This window comes from Loxodonta africana, chromosome 4 (genome assembly GCF_030014295.1).
Source record: "Loxodonta africana isolate mLoxAfr1 chromosome 4, mLoxAfr1.hap2, whole genome shotgun sequence".
NCBI lineage: Eukaryota > Metazoa > Chordata > Mammalia > Proboscidea > Elephantidae > Loxodonta > Loxodonta africana.
In genome coordinates, this window is record NC_087345.1 from 90,749,388 (window position 1) to 90,761,966 (window position 12,579).

At 40.2% G+C, this 12,579-nt stretch overlaps 1 protein-coding gene across 7 annotated transcripts in view; it reads left to right on the forward strand.

The window, feature by feature from the left end:
* The window catches only part of BIN2 (bridging integrator 2), a 35,860-nt gene that overhangs the window by 11,904 nt on the left and 11,377 nt on the right, over positions 1–12,579 (forward strand). For 6 of the 7 annotated variants that reach the window (XM_064284219.1, XM_064284220.1, XM_064284218.1 and 3 more), the window contains 6 exons: positions 7,921–7,975; positions 8,558–8,652; positions 9,227–9,322; positions 10,539–10,646; positions 11,170–11,255; positions 12,332–12,407. In XM_064284219.1, the coding sequence (XP_064140289.1) occupies positions 7,921–7,975; positions 8,558–8,652; positions 9,227–9,322; positions 10,539–10,646; positions 11,170–11,255; positions 12,332–12,407 (516 nt within the window). The other variant, XM_064284223.1, reaches the window with a different exon arrangement.

Sequence of the window (12,579 nt, forward strand, 5' to 3'; positions counted from 1 at the left end):
CAGACGGTCATAAGTGCGGTTCGTCCTAACTCAAATACATCATAAGCTGGGGACTACCTGTACAAACCTTTTCAGGTTATTAAATATTCTGCTAAAATATAAGTTTTAGTGATGTCTTTAAAAATTAGCAATAATTCATCAATATTATAAAATGTTCAGATTTCCCTGATTGTATATGATTTACTTTTCAGTTTATTTTTTAAAAATCAGACCCCTAATAAGAGCCCTACCTTTCAACTTGTTGCCATGTTTCAGTCTTTTAGAGATTTAAGATTAAGTCTCTTAATTTATCAGTTTCTACTCGTCCCCTTTGTACAGCTTACTTGATGATTCCAGGTTGTTTGTCCTACAGACTTCCCTACAGTCTGAATGATTCAGGAAGCATCAAAAGAAGATGGAAGGAATACACAGAGTTGTTATACCAAAAAGAATTAGTCGAAGTTCAGCCATTTTAAGAGGTAGCATATGATCAGGAACCCACGGTACTAAAGGAAGAAGTCCCAGCTGCACTGAAGTCATTGGCAAAAAACGAGGCTCCAGGAATTGGTGGAATATCAACTGAGATGTTTCAACAAATGGATGCAGCACTGGAGGTACTCACTCATCTATGCCAAGAAATATGGAAAACAGCTTCCTGGCCAACTGACTGGAAGAAATCCATATTTGTGCCTATTCCCAAGAAAGGTGATCCAACTGAACATGGAGATTACCAAACAATATCATTAATATCACACACAAGCAAAGTTTTGCTGAAGATCATTTAAAAGTGGATGCAGCAGTATATCAATAGGGAACTGCCAGAAATTCAGGATGGATTCAGAAGAGGATGTGGCACCAGCGATATCATTGCTGATGTCAGATGGATCCTGGCTAGAAGTAGAGAATATCAGAAGGATGTCTACCTGTGTTTTATTGACTATGCAAAGGCATTTGACTGTGTGGATCATAACAAATTATGAATAACATTGCGAAGAATGGGAATTCCAGAACACTTAATTGTGCTTATGAGGAACCTATACTTAGATCAAGAGGCAGTTGTTGGACAGAACAAGGGGATAGTGAGTGGTTTAAAGTCAGGAAAAGCATGCTTCGGGATTATATCCTTTCACCATACCTATTCAATCTGTATGCTGAGCAAATAACCTGAGAAACTGGACTATGTGAAGAAGAACGGGGCATCAGGATTGAAAGAAGACTCATTAACAACCTGCATTATGCAGATGACACAACCTTGGTTGCTGAAAGTGAAGAGGACTTGAAGCACTTACTGATGAAGATCAAAGACCACAGCCTTCAATATGAATTACACCTCAACATAAAGAAAACAAAAATCCTCACAACTGGACCAATGAGCAACATCATGATAAACGGAGAAAAGATTGAAGTTGTCAAGGATTTCATTTTATTTGGATCCACAGTCAACACCCATGGAAGCAGCAGTCAAGAAATCAAAAGACGCATTGCATTGGGCCAGTCTGCTGCAAAGGACCTCTTTAAAGTGTTGAAAAGCAAAGATGTCACCTTGAAGACTAAGGTGCGCCTGACCCAAGCCATGGTATTTTAAATCGCATCATATGCATGTGAAAGCTGGACAAAGAATAAGGAAGACCAAAGAAGAATTGATGCCTTTGAATTGTGGTTTTGGTGAAGAATATTGAATATACCATGGACTATCAAAAGAACGAACAAATCTATCTTGGAAGAAGAACAATCAGAATGCTCCTTAGAAGTGAGGATGGCGTGACTGCACTTTACATACTTTGGACATGTTGTCAGGAGGTATCAGCCCTTGGAGAAGGACATCATGCTTGGGAAAGCACAGGGTCAGCGGAAAAGAGGAAAACCCTCAACGAGGTGGCTTGACACAGTGGCTGCAACAATGGGCTCAAGCATAACAACGATTGTTAAGGATGGCGCAGGACTGGGCAGTATTTCTGTTGTATACGGGGTCACTATGAGTCAGAACCGACTTGATGGCACCTAACAACAACAAATTTTGCTGATGCATTCCTGTGGTATTATTTAACATGTTCTTTTCTTCTATATTTTCAGTAAATTGATGGTTAGATCTAGCGGCTTGATAAGATTCAGGTTTTTGTTTTTGTTTGTTTTGGCAAGAAAAATTTATAGGTAATGTTAAGTTCTTCCACCAGGAGGCACATAATGTCTGGTTGCTTCCTTCTCTTGTGATATTAAAAACCACAGGTGATCCTTGACTAGGGAATCTGGGTTTTATATTATGTTTCCTAGGTAATTATGATGTGGTAGCTAGTCTGAGAGCAGTATTTGGCAGCCACTGATTTAGTCCAACTCCTTCATTTTACTGAGAGGAAATAGGATTTGATCGAGAGGGCAAGTGATTTAATCTCTTATTTCTGATAATGTCAGCTGTTTCCAATTTTTTGCCTTTAAAATCAAACCTAACAATCTAGCTTCATCTTTCCCTTCTAGACCTCCATTATATCAAGCACTTTTGGCACTGCTCAAGATTTGGTCCTTTAATTTACACTTGTTTTGCTAAGTATCTGTGTTTCTCTGAGTCTAGTTTTCTGTAGCAAGTAGGGAAGTCCCCCAGGACAGGGGCCATCTCCTGCATCCTCAGCACCCCATTCTCTTAGGACCTAGCTTTGTATACCTGAGCACCTAGGACCAGCTTCCAGAGTAAGTGGTTCCTTAACTGAGGACCGGAAGGTTTGCATAAGGGTGGGGAGGACTGACTCACTCTTTATGGCAATGCCAAGAATTTGGCAAGGATTCAGAGAGTAGGAGTGATAAAATCATACAGTTTAGGGCTGGAAATGGCCTTACCCTCCATTTATAGATGAGGAAACTGAAGCCAGAGAAGAGGAATAACTTGCTAGCTGGTGGTAGAGCCAAGTTTCTTGACTTCCAGACAGGTGAGAACCTGAGACTATGCGAGTCACATCTGTCAGGAAAGAACAAAGATGCTGGGATTATTTGGCCGGGGACATTTCAGGGGAGGACAGACAGGTCAGAGAAATAAAATGTCACCCCATGAAGTCCTCCACTCTCCATCCCCTACTCCCACATACTTCATTTCCTTCGAGGAAAGAGAAAGAGCATAAGGAAAAAAACTTTTGTAACCAAGAGAGTTGAGATTCTAAAACACCGGAATGGAGATGGCTTTTATAAGGCGTAATAGAAGGTACATTTTACTGACTGTGGTGGAATAGTGCCCCCTAGTTTTGGGCAGTGTACCGGCTGCACAGTTGGACATGGTAGTTTTGATGACTGATCTGCTTTTCAGGCCATATAATATCTAATGAGCAAAAAAAAAAAAAAAAATTAAGAATTTCATTTGTGGAAATTATACAAGATAGTTTATCAGCTTTTATTATTCAAATATGTATTTTTGAGATCAAATTTTCATGGTTCCCTTTGTTTTCTTTCAAAAAGAATTTGAAATTCTCATTTTTTTTAATTTTTATTGTGCCTTAAGTGGAAGTTTATAAATCAAGTCAGTCTCACACAAAAACCCATATACACCTTGCTACACACTCCCAATCACTCTCTTCCTAATAAGACAGCCTGCTCTCTCCCTCCACTCTCTCTTTTCGTGTCCTTTTCGCCAGCTTCTAACCCCCTCCACCCTCTCATCTCCCCTCCAGGCAGGAGATGCCAACATAGTCTCAAGTGTCCACCTAATCCAGAAAGCTCACTCCTCACCAGCATCCCTCTCCAACCCATTCTCCAGTCCAATCCATGCCTGAAGAGTTGGCTTCAGGAATGGTTCCTGTCCTGGGACAACAGAAGGTCTGGGGGCCATGACCACCAGGGTCCTTCCAGTCTCAGTCAGACCATAATGTCTGATCTTATGAGAATTTGGGGTCTGCATCCCACTGCTCTCCTGCTCCCTCAGGAGTTCTCTGTTGTGTTCCCTGTCAGGGCAGTCATCAGTTGTAGCCAGTCACCATCTAGTTCTTCTGGTCTCAGGATGATGTAGTCTTTGGTTCACATGGCCCTTTCTGTCTCTTCGGCTCTTAATCACCTTGTGTCGTTGGCGTTCTTCATTCTCCTTTGATCCAGGTGGATTGAGACCAATTGATGCATCTTAGATGGCTGCTTGCTCACATTTAAGACCCTAGACGCCACTCTTCAAAGCGGGATGCAGAATGTTTTCTTAATAGGTTTTATTATGCCAGTCAACTTAGATGTCCCCTGAAACCATGGTCCCCAGACCCCTGCCCCTGCCACGCTGGCCTTCGAAGCATTCAGTTTATTCAGGGAACTGCTTTTGGTTTAGTCCAACTGTGCTGACCTCCCCTGTATTGTGTGCTGTCTTTCCCTTCACCTAAAGTAGTTCTTATCTACTATCTAATTAGTGAATACTCCTCTCCCATCCTCCCTCCCTTCCCCCTCTTACAACCACGAAAGAATGTTTTCTTCTCAGTTTAAACTATTTCTCAAGTTCTTATAATAGTGGTCTTATATAATATTTGTCCTTTTGCAACTGACTAATTTCACTCAGCATAATGCCTTCCAGGTTCCTCCATGTTATGAAATGTTTCACGGATTCCTCACTGTTCTTTATCAATGTGTTGTATTCCATTGTGTGAATATACCATAATTTATTTATCCATTTATCTGTTGATGGGCACCTTGGTTGCTTCCATGTTTTTGCTATTGTAAACAATGCTGCAACAAACATGGGTGTGCATATATCTGTTCGTGTAAAGGCTCTTATTTCTCTAGGATATATTCCAAGGAGTGGGATTGCTGAATCGTATGGTAGTTCTATTTCTAACTTTTTAAGGAAGCGGCAAATCAATTTCCAAAGTGGTTGTACCATTTGACATTCCCATCAGCAGTGTATAAGTGTTCTAGTCTTTCTACAGCCTCTCCAACATTTATTATTTTGTGTTTTTTGGATTAATGCCAGCCTTGTTGGAGTGAGATGAAATCTCATTGTAGTTTTGATCTGCATTTCTCTAATGGCTAATGATCGTGAACATTTCCTCATATATCTGTTAGCTACCTGAATGTCTTCTTTAGTGAAGTGTCTATTCATATCTTTTGCCCATTTTTTAATTGGGTTATTTGTCTTTTTGCAGTTGAGTTTTTGCAGTATCACGTAGATTTTAGAGATCAGGCGCTGATCAGAAATGTCATAGCTAAAAACTTTTTCCGTCTGTAGGTAGTCTTTTTACCCTTGGTGAAGTCTTTGGATGAGCAAAAGTGTTTGATTTATAGGAACTCCCAGTTATCTAGTTTTTCTTCTACGTTCTTTATAATGTTTTCTATACTGTTTATGCCATGTATTAGGGCTCCTAACGTTGTCATTTTTTCTTCCATGATCTTTATCGTTTTAGATTTTATATTTAGGTCTTTGATCCATTTTGAGTTAGTTTTTGTGCATGGAGTGAGGTATGGGTCTTGTTTCCCTTTTTTGCAGATGGATATCCAGTTATGCCAGTACCATTTGTTAAAAAGACTGTCTTTTCCCCATTTAACTGTTTCAGGGCCTTTGTCAAATATCAACTGCTGATATATGGATGGATTTATGTCTGGATTCTCAGTTCTATTCCATTGGTCCATGTATCTGTTGTTGTACCAGTACCAGGCTGTTTCGACTACTGTGGTGGTAAAATAGGTTCTGAAATCGGGTAAAGTAAGGCCTCCTGCTTTGTTCTTCTTTCTCAGTAATGCCTTATTTATCTGGGGCCTCTTTCCCTTCCATATGAAATTGGTGATTTGTTTCTCCATCTCTTTAAAGAATGTCCTTGGGATTTGGATAGGAATTGCATTAAATGTATAGATTGCTTTTGGTAGAATAGACATTTTTATAATGTTAAGTTGAAGTTCTCATTTTTATCCCTAAAACTTTTTTTTATCGTGCTTTAAGTGTAAGTTTACAAATCAAGTCAGTCTCTCCTGAAACTCTTTTAAAACTCTATTAAATTTTCAGAATTCTCAAACTTTTGTCTGCCTATCTTATCTATGACTCAAAGATGTTATGTAAACTTAACATCTTACACTAAGCTTTTTTTCATGAATGACAAAATGGCAAAGCACCTTTTCTCAAGGTACTTTATCATGAGTGAGCAAGGAGGAAGCAAGACATTCTTCCTGGTAAGTTCTGAGTGTTTCTAAATTTCATTAACTGACTGAATCTGGCTCCATCATGCTATTGAAAGTGCTTTATCAAAGGGCACCAGTGCCCTCCAATTATCAAGTCTAGTGATTTTTACCCATTCCTCTTGCACTGTAACCTCTCTGTAGCCATCTGATCCTTTCTTGATCATGTTTTTGATGCTCTCCTGAGTGACACACTACATAATCCCAGTTCTTCTCTCACTTCTCAGAGGAGACAGTGCCTTTGCCTCCTTTGAGGCTGCTTGTGTCTTCTCATCCCTTCAGCCTTGGCATTCTCTCCTCTGTCCTCAGCCACCTTGAGAGGGACTTTTAATCTGAGGTATGATGAAGAGTTTGGACAGGCTTAGAAGTAGACCCTGGACGCAAGAAGATGGATGAAATAATCAGTCAAGTTTTCTTTGTTCATTTGACCACATAGACCCAGACTTTCTGCTGCAGAAATTAGAGTGGCCTTTTCCCAAAGATTTCCACAGGAAAAAAACTTAAGTAACTAGATAGAATTTTCAGTTTTTCTCCCATCATTTTTTTTTTAATACTTTTGGTCATTTCAGTAGTCTCTCCAGTAATGAATATATATAAGAAAACAAATGAACAAATCCATGACGAGTATTTTATGCTGTACTTTGTAATGCAACTTCATTTTCAAATACTCGATCACCTGAATGGGTCTGAGGATTTCCTCTCTGATCCATGGGCCTGGCCCTGTAGAGTACCTTTGAAGTGGGCTGCACCTCTCAGTCCAGTCCCACACTCCTGAAGTCAGGCTGTAAAATGTCAACTGCCTGGCCTCAAGCTCCCTTCGCACCCAACCCTTAGAAACTGGAATTCACACCGAAGAAAGAAACCAGCATGGAAAGGGGCTTGAAACAATGCCATAAGGAACAATTGAGGAAAAGTATGCAAAAGAAGACTTGGTGAAGGGTGCGTGAAACGTGTGGAAGAGAAACTAGATCTACTTTTTTGGGTATAAAAGATCAACCTAACACCAGGGGGCAAAAGTTCTAACAGTCAAAGCTATTTAAAAATGAAATGGCACTGCCTTGGGCGAGAGGGCATATGTTTCTGGTTGCTGGAGGTTTTCAAGAAGCAGAGGCTAAATGAACATTTGCCCAAGTTATAATAAAAGCATTTCATCTATTTGAACTTTCAACTTTAAATATACCTTTTTCTCCTTCTGTCCCTTTTTTGTTTTTAGAGGGAGGAAGAGACCTAGTCTGTGCTTCCAAGTCCCTAGCCTAAAAAAGTGAGAATTCAAACACAGGAGCAAAAACCAAGAATAGAGCTAAAGATAAGAACATTGGTTTTGGAACAGGAGGAGAGTCAACGGTGAAGCTCCTTGGAGAAGTGACAGAAGAGAAGGGAAGTGTAAGCCGAGACAAAGCAGAGAAGGACATCAGGGGAGGAGAAGATTGACCTATGTGAGGGTTCAGAGAAGGAAGAGGGCCCGGTGTCTGCAGAAGATGGTAGCAGTTTATCTACTCAGAGAGGAGGGTGTTAGCCAGAGTATCATATAGTTAGCAGCACATAGAGGACACTTTAATTTTAACAGAGGAACTTGGGTATATGCTATTGTTTCACTGAAAAGGAGAACAAATGGAAGAAAAGAAGACACGCCAATGCGATGGGAGCTCTAGCAGTCTCCCAACTCAAGCATTGACTCAGAAGAGACAACCTACAACCTGTTGGTAAAGAGAGTAAAGGCTAATTTACCACAATTGCAAATATTTGAAGTGATTTCTGCTTTGATCCCTGGAGCATCTTTTTAAATGTATCTCTTTAGTTACCAAAGGCACTTCTCCCTTTCAGGCAGAAGGCCACAAGCTATACAAGGACCTGAAGAACTTCCTTAGTGCCGTCAAAGGTAGGTAATTGCAACACAGGAGAATCCATTGCTCTGTTGGGCACTGTGCTAATTTTAGATTAATAGGGGGAAATTGAGGGAGGCTGACTAAAGCTTCTAATAGTTAAAGTTTTCCAAAAGTAAAATGCAGTATACTGTGAGGTGGCGAGTTTCTGTTTTCTTTCCAAGCAAAAGCTGAACTGTCTTATCTTGGATACTGTAGAGAGGGCATTTATGCAGCTGCTAAAATCCAGAGGGCATTTATGCAACTACTAAGAGGTCTGGAGGATAGAAGCCAGTAGGAAAAAGACAACCACACTCAAGCTTTTTATCCTTTGCCTGCCCCTCGCTTCTGGAACTTTGGGGACCTAACCTGTTGCTGTTGAGTCGATTCCGCCTCATAGCGACCATATAGTCGGAATCAACTGTCGGGGGACCTAGGAAGAGTGATTTTTCCTGTCCAACCCCATCCAGCTTTCCTTGCCAATAATCCAGATCTCCTGAGTTTGTCCTTCTGAACTGGAACCCACTGTTTGTACCTTGTGATGATACCAAGCTCCTTTTTGAGAAATCTTATGGTAGAATTGAGTTTTCTCTTTTCAGTGATGCATGAAAGTTCAAAGAGAGTGTCAGAAACCCTGCAGGAGATCTATAGCAGCGAGTGGGACGGTCAGGAGGAGCTGAAAGCCATCATAGGGGTAAGGCCGGCTGGGGCTTTACAACTCCTTAGGTGCTCAACTCCTGCCCTCAACTTCTCCATCCAAGCAAATAGGAAAACAAAAGAACCATTTCACATTGTTCATTTGAATAGCCTCAGTTCCTGGGTGGTAAGAAGAAGCTGCCATCATTAAGGTAAAAAAAAGTTTCTCCGTTATCTATGGATCCCTCTGTTTTTGACAGTCTTCCTCTCTATAAGACCTTAGAGGAGTTTAGCCTCTTGAAGGTCAGTTTTTAAAAACTAACCTCTTACAGCTATTTACTTCTAAATCTCCCTATCTTTGAAGCTGTAGAGTGCAGAGATCTGACCATATATGTTCCTGTTCTTAATCCCTGATGTATATCCGGTCTCCTCTAGAGGAGTTCCTTGGGGTAAAAAAAAAAAAAAGAGCTATTTCTTTTCTCCTTCCAACTCTTCCCCAACATCCAACATGATATTCTAAATAGTGTGCTCCCAAAAGGAAGTGTTTTTGTAGGTAAGATTTGGGTATTTACCTGGTGGACAGTTGATGTTGAAAAGTAGAAGCCTCACCAGCCTCTGCCTCTATCCTACAGAATAATGATCTCCTTTGGGAAGACTATGAAGAGAAACTGGCTGACCAGGCTGTGAGGACCATGGAAAATTACATAGCCCAGTTCAGTGAGATTAAGGTACTTGAATTTACACAATCAAGGCTGAGCTGTAGGTGACCCATACTGGTTAGAGGACATACTAGGTTAAACATTACAAGCAGAATTTGAGCCCCATGGTTAGGAGTGAAGTTGGGTAGAAGGTTAGGAGAAGGGTTAAGGGTGAGGATTAAACAAGAGATTGGGGTTGAGGGTTAGAGATAGTGTGAAGGTTATGTTTAAACATGGCTTTCAGTCAGCTAGATTTGGTCTGGTTTTTAATTAGCTCCAGGATAGGGCATCCTTTTAGCTCTGAGAAACAGCTGAAGGAACTAAGAATGTTTATTGTGGAGAAGAAGAGACATAATAGTCATCTTCAGATACTCGAATGGCTGTTAGGTGAAAGAAGAATTCAGCCTATTCTAAACTGTTCCGGAAAGCAAAATTAGAATTTATTTATTCATTGAACTTATTAAACACCTACTCTATTGGGCACTGTGCTAATTTTATATCAATAGGAAGAAATTGACGGAGGCTGACTTAAGCTTCTAATAGTTAAAGCTTTCCAAAAATGCAATGTAATACACCATGAGGTAGTGATTCTCTGTTTTCTGTTAAGCAAAGTTGAGCTACTTCGTACCTTGGACACCGTAGAGAAGCTTCATGTATTGTATAGGAAGTTGAACCAGATAATCGCTATGATCTTTTCAAATTTTGTGTTTGATAGAATGAGACAGAGACTAATGACACAGTGTGCTTCTTCATGATATAATTTGTAGTTCGAATGGAATTGGGCAGATTTTAAAGCTCATAATAATTTACTTACTGTTTTCATTGTGATTTAGAGTTGTCAAAGCACTTTATATTTAATATTTGATCTTTAAAATAACACTGTCTAGGGAAGTTGGGGCTACTGAAATCCTAGGTCATAAGGTTAATAAATTGCAGAGTTGGGATTAACACCCAAAACTCTTTAACTTTAAATTTAGTGGAATTCTCAAGGCTATGTCTCCTGATTCTTATTGGGTTCATATGGAATATTAAAATTTAGTGCAAGCTTCCACAGGCTCTCCAGTATTATCCTTTACTCAGTCTCCTCCAAATGGTGAGGAAGACCACTTAAGCACAAAACCCTGTTAGAAGGTGAAATTTGACTATAGGATCTAGGGATCTTGCCTCTTTACTTGGTACTCTTTCCCACATCCTGGCCACTGGAAATTGAATATCAAGGCTGTCTCTTGTGATCTGCCTGGGCTAGGAGAGAATTGCCAAGCGGGGTCGGAAACTCGTGGACTATGACAGTGCCCGACACCACCTGGAGGCTGTGCAGAATGCCAAGAAGAAAGATGAAGCCAAGACTGCCAAGGTGAAGAAAAAAAAAAAAAAGCCTGATAAAACTCTTCCTGCCCTCCCTCTCCCCATAATAGTGGCAGATGGCTAGGCCAACCTGGGTTTAGGAAATGATAAACTCAGCATCTAGCTTCCTAAAGGAAGTCCTGTTTCCTCTGACATTGGTGATGCTCTAAGCATAATCGAGGACTTAAGGCTAGAGAAGGAGAGGCATGGTTCCAAGTAAGCCTTTTATTGTTATTGGGTGCAGTTGAGTCGATTCTGACTCACATTGACCTTATATTGACAGAGTAGAACTGCCCTGTAGTATTTCCTAGGCTGTAATCTTTATGGGAGCAGATTGCCAGATCTTTTCTCATGTGGAACAGCTGGTGAGTTCAAACTGCTGACCTTTCAGTTAACAGCCAGGCACTTAACCACTACACCACCAGGGATCCTTCAAAGTAAGCCCAGTCCCTGAAAAAATGCAAAGGATGAAAGACTGCCTATAGGCTCAGGTTCAGGATTGAGGGGATTATCTTGTCTCTTTTACCACCTAGGCAGAGGAAGAGTTCAATAGAGCCCAGACAGTGTTTGAAGATCTGAACCAGGAACTGCTGGAGGAGCTGCCTGTTCTTTACAATAGGTAATGACTGAGATTTAGGAAAGGGCTGAACTCCTCGGCCACTGCAGGCCCAGGCCATCCAGCAGCCCCAGCATGGCACCTCATGAAAAGAGCCCTGGTCCAAGAATGGGATGTAGTCTCGGCCCTGCCACTAACTTGCTGTGTGATATTAGCCAACCCACCTTATCTCTCCAGACCTGCAATACAGAGATAACCATCCTTGCCCTGCCAGCTTTTCCAAGTTTGAAGACAAAAGATGCTTCTTGGATAGGAGAGATTTTGGCAAGTAAAGTGCCATCATCATGCATACTAGATGTATCTGGTTTCATGCTCACGTGTGTATCGTTTGAAACAAGCCTAGTTCATGGACATTCAGATATACATAGAAGATAAACTGTGGGATGATTATTTGCATTAATTAAGATGTCTTTGCTTACAGTAGCTATGTCTTATACAACTTTTCTACATTGGAAGAGGAATCTGCACAGAAACTCTACATTTATATCATGTTTTCTTTTCATCTTATAAGATAATGCAATTATAATCAGTATTTGTATATTATCATTTACTATATTATGATGGAGCCTTTCTAACGACTATATGTATTCTAAAACTTTAAATAGAATTGAAATTTAATAGTTTCTTTAAATGTGAACTTCCTGAATTTATCTAAAGTGGAATTCCATTAACCTACATGCAGCTTCATAGAAGCCCAGGTATTGCATAAAGAGAAAGAATAATTATTATCATTGTATGGTCTTATGTAAATTCTTTAAAGTATTTTCATGTCTACTTCTGTAATTTAAAGACCCCAAATCAGATAACTTTATAAAACTAGAGATCCATTTACTTTGGTGTCAGCCTGGGCTGATGGTGTCTACCAAGTTCTTCTCACACCTGAGAGTCAGGTGTCCTCCTAGCCTGGCTCTGATGAAGTCAGATTCCAGAACATCCTGAGTCTAGGAAGTGGGGTGCCTTTGTGTGAGGAGCCTTGGTAGTGGCTGGCTTTGGCTTAAGCTCCTGCTTTATATTTCAAATGAAGTCCTCCTTTACCATCACTTATTCCTGTGTGTGTTTATTGTTTTGCCTCCTGATAGCCGTATTGGCTGTTACGTGACCATCTTCCAAAATATTTCCAATCTGAAGGATGTTTTCTACAGAGAGATGAGCAAGGTGAGAAATATCTTTCCAATTTAGACTCCTAGGTGGGATTTTCTAGTAAATATGAAGGTAGCCTTGATTTACATAATTTCATTAACTGTCCGTAGACACAAGATTTTGACTTTATCTCATGATGAAATAATACTTGATTGACTTTGTTGAACTGTATTAAAATAAAGTACAT